Here is a 14,756-nt window from a genome sequence, read left to right as displayed (position 1 = left end):
GTCAGAGATGCCCGGAGCAGGCCCTGGGTGGTTGTGGTCCTCGCATCACTGCTGCTGGCTTCGCACTAACCACTGGCGTCAGCATGGAGGGAACGGTTAAAGGAACTGGAGGCAGAAGGTGCGTAGCAGGGACGTGAGGACAGGAAGCCCCGTCCAGCCCGGTGACCGTGTCACCAGGATGGGCAGAGCCCCTGTGTGCCTCACACAATGGCTGTGGGGTGAGGAGACTGGTGCCTGTGCTGGCCACAACCAGCATGTCCCAGGGCTGTTCCCTGGCAGGAGTCAAGGCCACCTGTCCAAACCAATGTGCTGGCCGTTCAGGGCTATCTGGGAACACAAGGTACGCACCGTGATGAACAATCAGAGATGACGGGATTCTAGAAATTTCGCTCTGCTACCTGAACAGAGCACAAAGGGAACACACAAAACCAGGAAGGTGCATTCCATAAAGCACTTTTTTTGTTGAATTGGCTGCGATGTCCTCACAGTGCATTCTGGGAAGTATTTGTGGGATGCCGTCCTTCTCCGGTCGCTTGCCACATGAACGTACCAGGATGCTAAGGCCAGCACGTCAGCCTAGATGCACCTCTGCCTTCCCCTTACCGAGTCGCCCTCAGTCTGTGCCTCAGTGTCCTGGGCTGCAAGATGCACAGAGGGTGTAACTCCGGGCTCCTCACAGTTTAATATACAAAGGGGCGTTTCTAGTGCTAATGCTTGCAGACCCTCAAACAGGCATCAAGACTGTGGGTTCCAAAAGGAATCACTGGGCAAGCTTCCCCCATCTCTTTCTTCCCATGGCCAGAAGATTAGCAAGACATAGACGCCCGACCTGGGCACAAAGAAGACCAGCCTGAGCTAGGAGGCAGACCACTGGGCGTCTCCCCCAGCGCTGCCTGACCCTGGCTTTGGGGCCGCGCCTCAACCAGCTGCAGCCTCAGCTCTCAGCCTTCGGCATCCCCGCCTGCATCACAGTGGCCTTGTCTGACGCCGGCTTCCCCGGTGCCTCCACTCTGGCTGGGAGCCAGGAGCACATGGGGATGGGACTCGGTCTGTCTTAACACTAACTCTCTACATGGGCCGGAGGGGCACAGACCCGGCAGAGCAGGAGCAGCGCTGAGGGCCTGTGGCTGCCATTGCAGACGCCAAGGATTTAAAGAGAAAATTATCCAATCCCAGTTCTGGGAGACCCAGAGTCTGGAATCAGGAGGAGTCTGTAAGGGGTCAGTGGCTCACTGCTGGGGTAGACTCTCGTACATTGGCAGAGGGGGTGACAAAGGGCTCCCAGGCGTCCCATACTTACTGGTGGCCTGGCACCTGGGGTTCCGCAGGACTAAGCCACTTCAGAGCAGGAAAGCCAGGCCCTGGGAGGCGATCAGCCCCGGGCAGCACCCACCTGGCCATGGGCTGGAGCTGTGCCAGGCTCATTTCAGGACAGACGTCCTGGTCACACGGGAACTGAGTGTCCCCACACCCCCTGGACAGCGCTATAAGTCCCCGAAGGCCGTGCCTGAGTGTGGGACACCAGCACCGCTGGTCCAGCCCCACGGGCCTCCTGTGCACCTGCAGGTTCTGCTGAGCCTCCTGAGCTGCCGTGGGGGTGAGTGCTGGGCCCACTCCACACAGGGGAAACTGAGGCACACAGAGCTGTAGCTCCTGTGGGCAGAGCCAGGACTGAGCATGGGCAGCCAGGCCTCGGCCACGGCCCTGGGCAGTCATGTGGGAGTCACTGGGCAGCTCCCGGCACACAGGGTATGACACAGGCAGGTGCTGGGGTGGGGGTAATTGACTGCTCCTTGCCCTCCTGCTCCCGCCCCGCCTGTGCTCAGACCCAGCCTGTGTCCTCCTGAGCCTCACCCATGTCCCTCCCACCTGCAGGGTCCGGAGGAGTACCCCCACCACAGCCCCTCCCTGTGGGTCCCTTCAGGGGCTCCTCCTTGGAGTCCTTTCTCCCCCAGCCGAGCCACAGTCCTAGACCTCGGTTTGTGGATTCCTGATCCCCGCCCTGCCCTGACTCCCTGGAGGAGAAAGGGGGCCCTCTTACCTCCGGCCCACGGTGGCCGGTTACCCAGAATCCCACAGGATGCCCGGGTCCTCTCACTTCTGCTTCGTCCACCCTCCTGCCACAGGGGCCCTGCCCTTGACCTCCTGGCCACAGCAGCCGCCTGCAAGGGAGCGGTGTGCCCGTTACTGCTCAGTTAGCCCGGCTGCCTCTCCCGCCGCCTGCCCTCTGCCTGTCTGGGTTCGTGCCCGTTCACCTTGAAGGCTTGGAGTTGACAACATTCTCTTCTCAGAACCAGTGTAAGGTTTGACTCCACATTTATTTCTCCGGATGCAACCAGCACAGAAAGGAGGGCAGAGGAGGGCGCAGTGTTTGTCTGGGTCACGGCTGCTCTGGGATTGGTGGGATTCCTGCAGGTCTCCATGAACCCTCCTCCCCGCACACCTGCTTTCCTGGAGACACCAGCAGGTCCCTGCCCCCGTCAGTGCTGGCTGTGGCGGGGACACAGGTGGTGGCCAGGACGGCCACGCGCTGCTGGCAGGAATCTCAGCTCATGTGCAGGGCCGGGAGCCCAGGCCCCACGGGGCGCACCCAGGAAGCTGCAGGGACAGCGGCTCCCAGAAAGGGTTCAGTGGGCACAGCACTGAGCTCCGGGGCTCTGAGCCCCACGGTGAGGGTGAGAGGATCGGCTGGGGCCTCCTCCAGGCCTGACCCAGCAGGCCAGGGGGGAAAACCACAGGGCCCCAAACAGGGCCCTGCTCCAGGAAGAAGGGGCGTGCACCCCCACTACCTGGCTCCCGGGGACTCTTTGGCCCAGGGAAGTGAATGGAGTTGGGTCTCCCATGACCCAAGCCTGCTCTGAACAGAGGGTAGCACTGGGCCAGGCAGGGAGCAGGGGACTCCCCCGTCAGCCATTGGGTCCTGAGCCCTTGCATGGATGGGCCAGGAGGTCCTCAGTGATGCTGGGAGACAGTGTCACTGCCATCCAGGGAGCAGGGCTCCTGCCCGGCCCACACTGCACAGGACAGCCCCGCCCCACCCAGCACAGCCACACCCGGCCCCACAGTGCGATCTGCAGGACCAGCTGAGCAGCAGGTGCAGCCTCAGCACCAGCAGGTGCACAGGGGATGAGCTGAACACGGGGCACCCAAGCAAAAGCTGGCGGTGCAACCGGCCCCAGCCTGACCTGCTGGGTGGCCTTGAGCAAACTGCTGAGTCACGCTGAGCCTCTGCAGTGGAGACGCTGAGTCATACTTGGAGATGAGAGGCAGAGTCCGTGAGAGCCTCAGGGCCAGGGCTGCCCCGGGTTCTGGCTGCGCCATGGCTGGAGGATGCCGGCCCTCTGGGCGGTCCACAGTGGCCATCAGTGCGGCCCCAGTGACTTTTCTGAGGCCTGGACGTCCTTCCTGGGCCTGACCTGACCCAGGAGAGCCCTGGGCAAGTCCCCTCTGCCTGCTGTGCTGCAGCGTCCTCTGTCGTACCCCGGGGTGGGACACCGGCCCGTCAAGGCCAATGCAGGAGTGAGCGGAGCTGCGCAGGGCATGGACTCCGGGCCCAGCTGTGGCTGTGAGGTTCCGGCTTTGCCTGGACCTGCCTGCTGCCCTCGGGCATCGCCCACCCTCTGGGCTTTGCTTCCTCATCAGCCAGGGCAGCACAGCGGTGTGAGCACTGGCAGAGTGTGCGGGCGGCAGCGAGTCCAGGTCCCTGAGAGCCAGGGCGGTGCTGGGCAGGAGGTGAGCAGACGCCCAGGTGGTCGAGTCCAGTTCTTTAATGATGATATCTCAGTCCCTTTTCTTCTATTCCTCCCATGATACTTGGCACATTAGAGAAAAATTGGTTGATTTTTGCTGGTGGTTCTGGTCCGAGGTGATGGTACTCTTGGTGGCAGAGTCCCAGGTGAGACAGGGGGAGTCCTGTGTTCCTGCGACTCCCTGTGTCTGTGCGTCTCCCTGTGTTCCTGGGTCTCCCTGTGTCCTGTGACTCCCTGTGTCCTGTGTCTCCCTGTGTCCGTGTGTCTCCCTGTGTCCGTGTGTCTCCCTGTGTTCCTGCATCTCCCTGTGTCCTGTGACTCCCTGTGTCCTGTGTCTCCCTGTGTCCGTGTGTCTCCCTGTGTCCGTGTGTCTCCCTGTGTCCGTGTGTCTCCCTGTGTCTGTGTTTCTCCCTGTGTCCATGTGTCTCCCTGTGTCCGTGTTTCTCCCTGTGTCCATGTGTCTCCCTGTGTCCGTGTTTCTCCCTGTGTCCATGTGTCTCCCTGTGCCCGTGTTTCTCCCTGTGTTCCTGCATCTCCCTGTGTCTGTGTGTCTCCCTGTGTCCGTGTGTCTCCCTGTCTGTGTTTCTCCCTGTGTCTGTGTTTCTCCCTGTGTCCATGTGTCTCCCTGTGTCCGTGTGTCTCCCTGTGTCCGTGTTTCTCCCTGTGTTCCTGCATCTCCCTGTGTCCGTGTGTCTCCCTGTGTCCGTGTGTCTCCCTGTGTCTGTGTTTCTCCCTGTGTCCATGTGTCTCCCTGTGTCCGTGTTTCTCCCTGTGTTCCTGCGTCTCCCTGTGTTCCTGCGTCTCCCTGTGTCCGTGTGTCTCCCTGTGTCCGTGTGTCTCCCTGTGTCCATGCGTCACCCTGTGTTCCTGCGTCTCCCTGTGTCCGTGTGTCTCCCTGTGTCCGTGTGTCTCCCTGTGTCTGTGTTTCTCCCTGTGTCTGTGTTTCTCCCTGTGTCCATGTGTCTCCCTGTGTCCGTGTTTCTCCCTGTGTTCCTGCGTCTCCCTGTGTTCCTGCGTCTCCCTGTGTCCGTGTGTCTCCCTGTGTCCGTGTGTCTCCCTGTGTCCGTGTGTCTCCCTGTGTTCCTGCGTCTCCCTGTGTCCGTGTTTCTCCCTGTGTCCATGTGTCTCCCTGTGCCCGTGTTTCTCCCTGTGTTCCTGCATCTCCCTGTGTCCGTGTGTCTCCCTGTGTCCGTGTGTCTCCCTGTGTCTGTGTTTCTCCCTGTGTCCATGTGTCTCCCTGTGTCCGTGTTTCTCCCTGTGTTCCTGCGTCTCCCTGTGTTCCTGCGTCTCCCTGTGTCCGTGTGTCTCCCTGTGTCCGTGTGTCTCCCTGTGTCCATGCGTCACCCTGTGTTCCTGCGTCTCCCTGTGTCCGTGTGTCTCCCTGTGTCCGTGTGTCTCCCTGTGTCTGTGTTTCTCCCTGTGTCTGTGTTTCTCCCTGTGTCCATGTGTCTCCCTGTGTCCGTGTTTCTCCCTGTGTTCCTGCGTCTCCCTGTGTTCCTGCGTCTCCCTGTGTCCGTGTGTCTCCCTGTGTCCGTGTGTCTCCCTGTGTCCATGCGTCACCCTGTGTTCCTGCGTCTCCCTGTGTCCGTGTGTCTCCCTGTGTCCGTGTGTCTCCCTGTGTCTGTGTTTCTCCCTGTGTCTGTGTTTCTCCCTGTGTCCATGTGTCTCCCTGTGTCCGTGTTTCTCCCTGTGTTCCTGCGTCTCCCTGTGTTCCTGCGTCTCCCTGTGTCCGTGTGTCTCCCTGTGTCCGTGTGTCTCCCTGTGTCCATGCGTCACCCTGTGTTCCTGCGTCTCCCTGTGTCCGTGTTTCTCCCTGTGTCCATGTGTCTCCCTGTGCCCGTGTTTCTCCCTGTGTTCCTGCATCTCCCTGTGTCCATGTGTCTCCCTGTGTCCGTGTGTCTCCCTGTGTCTGTGTTTCTCCCTGTGTCCATGTGTCTCCCTGTGTCCGTGTTTCTCCCTGTGTTCCTGCGTCTCCCTGTGTTCCTGCGTCTCCCTGTGTCCGTGTGTCTCCCTGTGTCCGTGTGTCTCCCTGTGTCCATGTGTCTCCCTGTGCCCGTGTTTCTCCCTGTGTTCCTGCATCTCCCTGTGTCCGTGTGTCTCCCTGTGTCCGTGTGTCTCCCTGTGTCTGTGTTTCTCCCTGTGTCCATGTGTCTCCCTGTGTCCGTGTTTCTCCCTGTGTTCCTGCGTCTCCCTGTGTTCCTGCGTCTCCCTGTGTCCGTGTGTCTCCCTGTGTCCGTGTGTCTCCCTGTGTCCATGCGTCACCCTGTGTTCCTGCGTCTCCCTGTGTCCGTGTGTCTCCCTGTGTCCGTGTGTCTCCCTGTGTCTGTGTTTCTCCCTGTGTCTGTGTTTCTCCCTGTGTCCATGTGTCTCCCTGTGTCCGTGTTTCTCCCTGTGTTCCTGCGTCTCCCTGTGTTCCTGCGTCTCCCTGTGTCCGTGTGTCTCCCTGTGTCCGTGTGTCTCCCTGTGTCCATGCGTCACCCTGTGTTCCTGCGTCTCCCTGTGTCCGTGTTTCTCCCTGTGTCCATGTGTCTCCCTGTGCCCGTGTTTCTCCCTGTGTTCCTGCATCTCCCTGTGTCCATGTGTCTCCCTGTGTCCGTGTGTCTCCCTGTGTCTGTGTTTCTCCCTGTGTCCATGTGTCTCCCTGTGTCCGTGTTTCTCCCTGTGTTCCTGCGTCTCCCTGTGTTCCTGCGTCTCCCTGTGTCCGTGTGTCTCCCTGTGTCCGTGTGTCTCCCTGTGTCCATGTGTCTCCCTGTGCCCGTGTTTCTCCCTGTGTTCCTGCATCTCCCTGTGTCCGTGTGTCTCCCTGTGTCCGTGTGTCTCCCTGTGTCTGTGTTTCTCCCTGTGTCCATGTGTCTCCCTGTGTCCGTGTTTCTCCCTGTGTTCCTGCGTCTCCCTGTGTTCCTGCGTCTCCCTGTGTCCGTGTGTCTCCCTGTGTCCGTGTGTCTCCCTGTGTCTGTGTTTCTCCCTGTGTCTGTGTTTCTCCCTGTGTCCATGTGTCTCCCTGTGTCCGTGTTTCTCCCTGTGTTCCTGCGTCTCCCTGTGTTCCTGCGTCTCCCTGTGTCCGTGTGTCTCCCTGTGTCCGTGTGTCTCCCTGTGTCCATGCGTCACCCTGTGTTCCTGCGTCTCCCTGTGTCCGTGTGTCTCCCTGTGTCCGTGTGTCTCCCTGTGTCTGTGTTTCTCCCTGTGTCTGTGTTTCTCCCTGTGTCCATGTGTCTCCCTGTGTCCGTGTTTCTCCCTGTGTTCCTGCGTCTCCCTGTGTTCCTGCGTCTCCCTGTGTCCGTGTGTCTCCCTGTGTCCGTGTGTCTCCCTGTGTCCATGCGTCACCCTGTGTTCCTGCGTCTCCCTGTGTCCGTGTTTCTCCCTGTGTCCATGTGTCTCCCTGTGCCCGTGTTTCTCCCTGTGTTCCTGCATCTCCCTGTGTCCATGTGTCTCCCTGTGTCCGTGTGTCTCCCTGTGTCTGTGTTTCTCCCTGTGTCCATGTGTCTCCCTGTGTCCGTGTTTCTCCCTGTGTTCCTGCGTCTCCCTGTGTTCCTGCGTCTCCCTGTGTCCGTGTGTCTCCCTGTGTCCGTGTGTCTCCCTGTGTCCATGTGTCTCCCTGTGCCCGTGTTTCTCCCTGTGTTCCTGCATCTCCCTGTGTCCGTGTGTCTCCCTGTGTCCGTGTGTCTCCCTGTGTCTGTGTTTCTCCCTGTGTCCATGTGTCTCCCTGTGTCCGTGTTTCTCCCTGTGTTCCTGCGTCTCCCTGTGTTCCTGCGTCTCCCTGTGTCCGTGTGTCTCCCTGTGTCCGTGTGTCTCCCTGTGTCCATGCGTCACCCTGTGTTCCTGCGTCTCCCTGTGTCCGTGTGTCTCCCTGTGTCCGTGTGTCTCCCTGTGTCTGTGTTTCTCCCTGTGTCTGTGTTTCTCCCTGTGTCCATGTGTCTCCCTGTGTCCGTGTTTCTCCCTGTGTTCCTGCGTCTCCCTGTGTTCCTGCGTCTCCCTGTGTCCGTGTGTCTCCCTGTGTCCGTGTGTCTCCCTGTGTCCATGCGTCACCCTGTGTTCCTGCGTCTCCCTGTGTCCGTGTTTCTCCCTGTGTCCATGTGTCTCCCTGTGCCCGTGTTTCTCCCTGTGTTCCTGCATCTCCCTGTGTCCATGTGTCTCCCTGTGTCCGTGTGTCTCCCTGTGTCTGTGTTTCTCCCTGTGTCCATGTGTCTCCCTGTGTCCGTGTTTCTCCCTGTGTTCCTGCGTCTCCCTGTGTTCCTGCGTCTCCCTGTGTCCGTGTGTCTCCCTGTGTCCGTGTGTCTCCCTGTGTCCATGTGTCTCCCTGTGCCCGTGTTTCTCCCTGTGTTCCTGCATCTCCCTGTGTCCGTGTGTCTCCCTGTGTCCGTGTGTCTCCCTGTGTCTGTGTTTCTCCCTGTGTCCATGTGTCTCCCTGTGTCCGTGTTTCTCCCTGTGTTCCTGCGTCTCCCTGTGTTCCTGCGTCTCCCTGTGTCCGTGTGTCTCCCTGTGTCCGTGTGTCTCCCTGTGTCCATGCGTCACCCTGTGTTCCTGCGTCTCCCTGTGTCCGTGTGTCTCCCTGTGTCCGTGTGTCTCCCTGTGTCCATGTGTCTCCCTGTGTCCGTGCGTCACCCTGTGTTCCTGCGTCTCCCTGTGTCCGTGTGTCTCCCTGTGTCCGTGTTTCTCCCTGTGTCTGTGTGTCTCCCTGTGTCCGTGTGTCTCCCTGTGTCCTGTGTCTCCCTGTGTCCGTGTTTCTCCCTGTGTCCGTGTTTCTCCCTGTGTTCCTGGGTGCCCCCGGGGTATGACAGAGGAGCTGCAGCACAGCAGGCAGAGGGGACTTGCCCAGGGCCAGGATTGAGTCTTGGCGGCTCCATGCTGATGGCCGTCCCCTGTGCCACCTACCCCCAAACACCATGGCAGATTGTATTTCTACCCTTGGAGCCACCCACAGTGGGGAGTCAACTCCTACATGAGTTTCAGAGGGGACAAACCTTATTCAAAGACAGGGGGTGATAAAAAGCAATTAGCACCTGGGGACTGTTTGCTGGGACAAGGTCCCTCCTCCATGGTGTCCGTGGAAACCCTGGGCCTTGACTGAGGCCTTGGCACCCCCTTCTCTCTCCTGCAGGACGATGCCACTGCCTGTCCCATGGAGCCTCCTGGCGCTGGCCGCTCTGTGCTGCCTGGTGCCCCGGGCCCAGGCCGAAGGCAGCCTGCAGCAGGATAGTGCTGAGTCCGACGCAGACCACCAGGCCCACCTCACCTGCCACAGCCTGGCCAACGTCATTACTGACCTTGCCTTCGCCATGTACACAGAGCCCTCCTATTGGTCAAACACCAGCAACATCTTATTCTCCCCGCTGAGCATCACAGCCGCCCTAGCCATGCTCTCCCTGGGCGCCTGGGGTGACACTCGCAGCCTGATCCAGGAGACCCTGAAGTTCTACCCCAAGGAGACCCCTGAGGCTCTGATCCACGGGTGCTTCCAGCAGATGATCCACAGGATCCTGCAGACGGGCCACAAGACCCAGCTGCTCACCGGGAGCAGCCTGTTCATGGACAAGGGTCTGAAGCCAGTGGCTACGTTTCTAGAAGGGATCAAGTACTGGTACCACTCCAAAGTCACGACTGTTAACTTCCAGGACACCAAAGCGGCCAGGAAACACATCAACAACTACGTAGAGAAAGAAACAAAGAGAAAAATACTGGACGTGGTTCAGGGTTTGGATAACGCCACGAGGCTCGTCCTGGTGAATTACATATTCTTTCACGGTAAGGCCGGAACGTGAACCCACGCCAGCTCCAGGAAAATTGTCCAAAGGGAGTCTCCCACTGCACTTCTTCAATGTCCCGACAAGGCAGGTGGAGCATGGCAGGGCGTCTTGACGTGGCTGCTTCTGCTGTCCACACCTGAACAATAAAGTGCGTGCAGGTTGGGGAATGAGTGAAGGGCGGTCAGAGCGTCGTCTCCTCGGCAGGACTCTCAGAGCCCTCACTGGGGTGAGAGCTCCCCTCGCCTCCCAGCCGCCCTCCTGCCCACGAGTGCTCAGCACGGCAGAGGTTGGGGCCCACAGGGTGCTCTGAGGCCGCTCCCACTGTCCCAGGGAGAGCTCAGGGTCAAGGCCAGGGCCGTGCCCTCCCCATGGGGCTCCCTCCCTGCACAGTCCTGCAGTGCAGGGCACCAGGATGAGGCCAACACAACTGAGCTGCCAGCTCCACTGAGACCTAGCACGGGGCTTGGCCTCTCCAGCCATCACCTCCCCTCCAGTGAGGAAGGAGGGTCCTGGGGTCCCTGGAGCACCTGCCTCTCTGGCTGTCTTCACAGTGGGGTCCTCTTGGTGTCACTCAGGGGGAGGCTTCCTGGATACCTGCATTGCCCCTGCAGCTCCCAGGACAAGGACTTAGGAGCAGCACCCAGAGTGCTCGCCCTGGGTGACGACTGCCCGCCCAGCAGCAAGGGCCAGGGAGCGCCCGGGAAAGTGTCCCCAAGTACACATGAGGACTTCTGGTTCTTCATTAGGGTTCTTTTGAAGACTTATTTTATTTATTCGAAAGACAGCATAACAGAGACATAGGAGAGAGAGATCTTCCATCTGCTGGTTCACTCCCTAAAAGGTCTCAGTGGCCAGGGCTGGGCCACGCAGAAGCCAGGAGCCAGGAATGCTGTCCAGATCTCCGTGGGAGGCAGGGGCCTCTTGAAGCCTCTTCTGCGGCCTTCTCAGGCACATTAACAGGGAGTTGGATTGGGAGCGGAGCAGCCAGGACTTGAACTTGGGCTGTGGTATGGGATGCTGGCTTCACAAGTGGCGACTTAACCCCCTGTGCCAACCCCTGGCCCCTCTTCAGTTTTTATAACACCACCCCCCCAGGCCAGAAACAGACAGAAAACCCAACCCCACTGTTCTGCCTTCAGAGCCATGCTTCTGCCCGCTGTCAATGTCACCCACACCAGCAGCATCTCACTCTGCCCACTGAGCACCACAGAATCCCATGACCCTCCTGGCTTCAGAGTCCCCCCTGGAGCCACCCCAGGCCTGATCGCTCTGGTTTTAGCCCATTTTGCAGATGGTGAAGCTGAGGATCAAGGAGGTGCATCTCAGAAACAGGGCTCGGGGCTCCTCCCGCCGCCTCAGGTCCCTCAAGGTCCCCTCCCACCTTCCCCCTCCCCAGGGAAATGGATCGACGAAGTGCAGGCGATGCACCCCGTGCAGGAGAACTTCCATGTGCAAAAGAACCGAGCCATCCTGGTGCCCATGGTGAACCACCTGGGCACATTTTACCTGCACCGAGATGAATCCCTGTCCAGCTGGGTGCTGGTGCTGCATGGGGTAGGAGGGGATACCGCCTTCTTCTTCCTGCCTGACCCCAAGAAGATGGGACAGCTGGAGAGGAGACTGACTCGCCAGCACTTTGAAGAGATCCTGAGACACACGGGAACGAGGTGACCTCCCCACCCAGGGCACCCCGGCCTGCCTGGCCCCTGAGCTGTGTCAGGACTGAGCCCACTGGGACATCCAGAGACCGGGGAGGGTGACCTCGTGCTCCCAGCCAGCCAGAGCCCACATCAGAAAGGCAGCCTGTGTCAGAGATCAGAGACCATGGGAGGGGGCCAAGGGCCTGCTCCTGGCGACCTCCCCTCCCGCCCTGGGTGTGGGCCCAGGCCAGCCAAGAGGTGCTGGGACAAGCTAGGAGGCTTGCTGACAAACGTGGCAGCTGAGTGTACGGTCCACGCGCAGATGTCCCTGTGCACAGGGGAAGAGGCCTCACGGAGAGGCCCGGCAGAGCAGGGGCCCAGAGAGCTGGCGCCGCCGTCGTGTCACTCGGGTGACAGGAGCGAACTGCACTTGACACGACACACACCAACAGAGTGCAGATTTGAACAGGAAATGTGCCGGGGATGAGCACAGGGCCCGGGAAGGGCCGCAACTAGAACTGGTCACAGAGCCCCAGTGCCAGTCTGCCCGCCCTCCATGGACCCTCCCAGGGCCCACACCTGCTCCCCACAGACAACCAGAGCTGGGCCCTAAGCCTGCCAGGTCCACTCTCCTCCCCCATGAGACAGCTGTCACTCAGCACCTGCCACTGCCAGCCATGTTCCCCTGAGAGCCAGGCACTGGGGAGGCCCCGGTGGGGGGGGGGCATCAACTCTGCAGGGCAGCATGAGATGCTCTTCCAGCGACACCCTGGATCTGCCTGGGGGGCTTCTCAGGGGAGGTGGCTTTCCAGGGGCTGGCAGGACAGTGGGCCCTGTGGGTGCTGCCACTCTGACACCTGCTGCAATGGGGGCCACGAGGACAATGACCGAGTCAGCGTCCCTGTGGGTGTGGGGGAGGGGCCGCGCTCAGTGGGAGAAAACAAGAGGAAGGAATACAGTGCCCACGCTGGGCCCCAGAGGACGGGAGCAAGGATGAGACGTTTTCATTGTCTTCCCACACGACAGGTCTGCCAGCGTGTTCCTCCCCAGATTCTCCATCTCTGGGACCCACGATCTGAAACCCATCCTGAGCAAACTGGGCATCACCCAGGTCTTCAGCGACAAGGCTGACTTCTCTCGGATCACAAGGGCACCTGTGAAGCTCTCCAAGGTGAGGTCGCCCCACTGACTGGTATCCTGGGGGGCAGGGCCCTAGCAGGAGATGGGGACAGCCCGAGATGCACACCAGGTCAGACCTGGCTGCTCCCAGGGCCCACTTGATGCATTGGGACGGGAAGTGTCGGGGGACAGATTTCAGGAGGGGGCTCCATGCTAGGAGCCCCCCGAGCTTGGGTCAGCAACCCCTGGCTCAGTGTGCCCATGGCCTTCTCGTCTGGACCTCAATTTCCCTGCCCTAACACAGAGATCAGAGTCAGTGACTCAAAGCACATCCTGGCCCCTTCCCTCTGTGCATGGGGCCACGTTACTGTCACGTCTGAACATGAGGGAGTTGAGCTACGGGTGACGGCTGCTCAGTGACATCAGCGGGACCAGTGACCAAGTGGAGCTCAGTTAGAGGCTTCACACGGTGGGGACAGAACGGGCACTGTGAGTGCCACCCCATAGCCCTTGCGCCCAAGGACCTGAAAATCGTAATGAGAACAGAGTGCGATGGAGGCACACAGCGGGGACAAGGCCATCGTCCCCTGCTGAGGCTGGGGTGCAACCAGGAGGCTAGGGGTGTGGGTCAGAAATGGAGGGGAGGGTGGGATGGCCTCAGATGAGAGAGAGAGAAAAGTGTGGGAGGACCCAGGGCAGAGGGTCGGGACAGAGCAGCCCCAGCTAGCAGCAGAAAAGCCCACGTGAACCGCTCCTGGGTGCGCCTTCCACCTGGTCCCTGTCCAGGCCTGGGTGGGGCCGGCACAGGCTCAGCTCATGGCTCTGCTTCTGTGCCTCCAGGCCGTGCACAAGGCGGTGCTAATCATGAATGAGGGATTCACTAAAGTCCGAAAAGCCAATGCCGGGAGCAACAAGGCCAACAACCTCACTGTCAAGTTCAACAGGCCCTTCCTATTCATCCTCAAGGACAATAATATGCACTTTCCCCTCTTCGTGGGAAAAGTGGTGAATCCCACTGCACACTAACAACCCCTCAACTTCAGCCCTGAACCTGGGACCGACCCCAGCCCCACCAGCACATTAAAAGTCTGAGCATCCCTCCCTGAGTCCACCTGCAAACCCCTCCTGCCACGGAGCCCGTGTAGATTCCACTGGCTCGGCGCTGCCTGCGCCCACGTCCATAAGGTCCCTGCACAGCACAGAGCCCTGTGGGCAGGGCTGAGTGTGGTGGAGCCACACCCCGAGGCTCTGAGCCCTTCTCCTCCAGGAATGCTCTGGGCTTTCCAGTGACATGGGGAATCCTTGGAGGACGGCGTGCCTCAGACCGAAGGCCTAGGCCCACTGAATGTCCACATCCTCCTGCTGACCCAGCCAAGCCCACCCTGTAGCTCCGCCCCTGCCAGGGTGGCCCCGCCCACCCCCAGACTGCTCCCACCAATGCCTGCTCAACCCTGGCACTGCGTGATACGTCCCCTGCTAGTCCCCTGGGTCACCTCCCCCCGTATGGCCCCTCCCACTCTCAGGGTATCTCCTGGGAATCGAGGAGGCAGAGTTTCCCAGGAGCCCTTGCTCCCTGGGCTGCACCTGTGCTCAGGCTCTGTCAGGGCCTCTGGGGCCTGGACTCCTGCCCTCCTCAAAGTCACCAGGACCACCAGGTCCCCAAGGCCAGTTCCGCCCTGCCCCTGTCTGCTACCCTGTCACATGACCGTGGTCCCCAGGACAGGGCTGAAGCCGTGACAGGGACTCCTGGCTGTGAGGGCGAGAGTGGCACCTGTGGACCCCATGGCATCTCCCTCCGTGGCCTCCTGGTCTTCCCAGGACGGCCCCACCTCCCGTGCCTCTGCTCGAAGGGGTCCCTGCGGCAGTGCTCTGCCCAGGGGCACGGGGCTCCTTCCCATCGCCCAGAGCAGAGGCCCCCAGCTCAGGGCACCTGCGCCCCGGCTCTCCAGGAGTGGGCTTGTCCAGGGGCCTCACTGCCCTGTCCCATCCTACCCTGTGTGCCCTGGCTCCCCAGGAGTGGCAGAGTCAGTCCTGGGGGTGCTCCCTGCCCAGAACCAGGGGGAAGCAGCACAGGCGTGCGAGGCACGAGGCTGGCTTCTTCCTCTAATTTGTGTGAAAGCGACAGAAAAGCTCTGCCACCCTCGGCTCACTGCCCAAGTGCCGGGAGCGGGACCCTCACTGCGTGAGCATCGCCCGCCTCCCAGGTGCGCAGTAGAAGGAAGCTGGACTTGGAGCAGAACCGGGACCCGAACCCAGGCAGGCAGACATGGGTGTGGGTGTCCCAGCCGGCTACAGCTGTGCCTAACGCCGCCTCTGATCTCTCGGTCTCCTACCAGTTGCAGCCTTCGGATCCCACTGCCTGTACACCGAGGGCGGAGCAAGGTGCAGCCTGCCCGGCACTGGGGAGACGGGGGGTGGAGGGACCCCACACCTGGGACCTGACGCTGTCATCGATGGCAGTCTTGTGTCCCTGTGGCTGGCCTTGGGGACAGACAGGAACAGGG

At 60.7% G+C, this 14,756-nt stretch overlaps 1 protein-coding gene across 1 annotated transcript; it reads left to right on the top strand.

The window, feature by feature from the left end:
* Window positions 1-8,851: 8,851 nt before the first annotated feature.
* Window positions 8,852-13,278, top strand: LOC133751178 (alpha-1-antitrypsin-related protein-like). The gene is made up of 4 exons (XM_062181025.1): window positions 8,852-9,491; window positions 10,890-11,160; window positions 12,160-12,304; window positions 13,093-13,278. The coding sequence occupies exons 1-4, from the start codon at window positions 8,852-8,854 to the stop codon at window positions 13,276-13,278; spliced, it is 1,242 nt and encodes a 413-aa protein (XP_062037009.1).
* The last annotated feature ends 1,478 nt before the right edge of the window (window positions 13,279-14,756 follow it).

Source organism: Lepus europaeus, chromosome 22 (genome assembly GCF_033115175.1).
Source record: "Lepus europaeus isolate LE1 chromosome 22, mLepTim1.pri, whole genome shotgun sequence".
In the NCBI taxonomy this organism is placed as follows: domain Eukaryota; kingdom Metazoa; phylum Chordata; class Mammalia; order Lagomorpha; family Leporidae; genus Lepus; species Lepus europaeus.
Note: the sequence above shows the minus strand (reverse complement) of the source record. Positions and strands in the feature narration are given on the sequence as shown.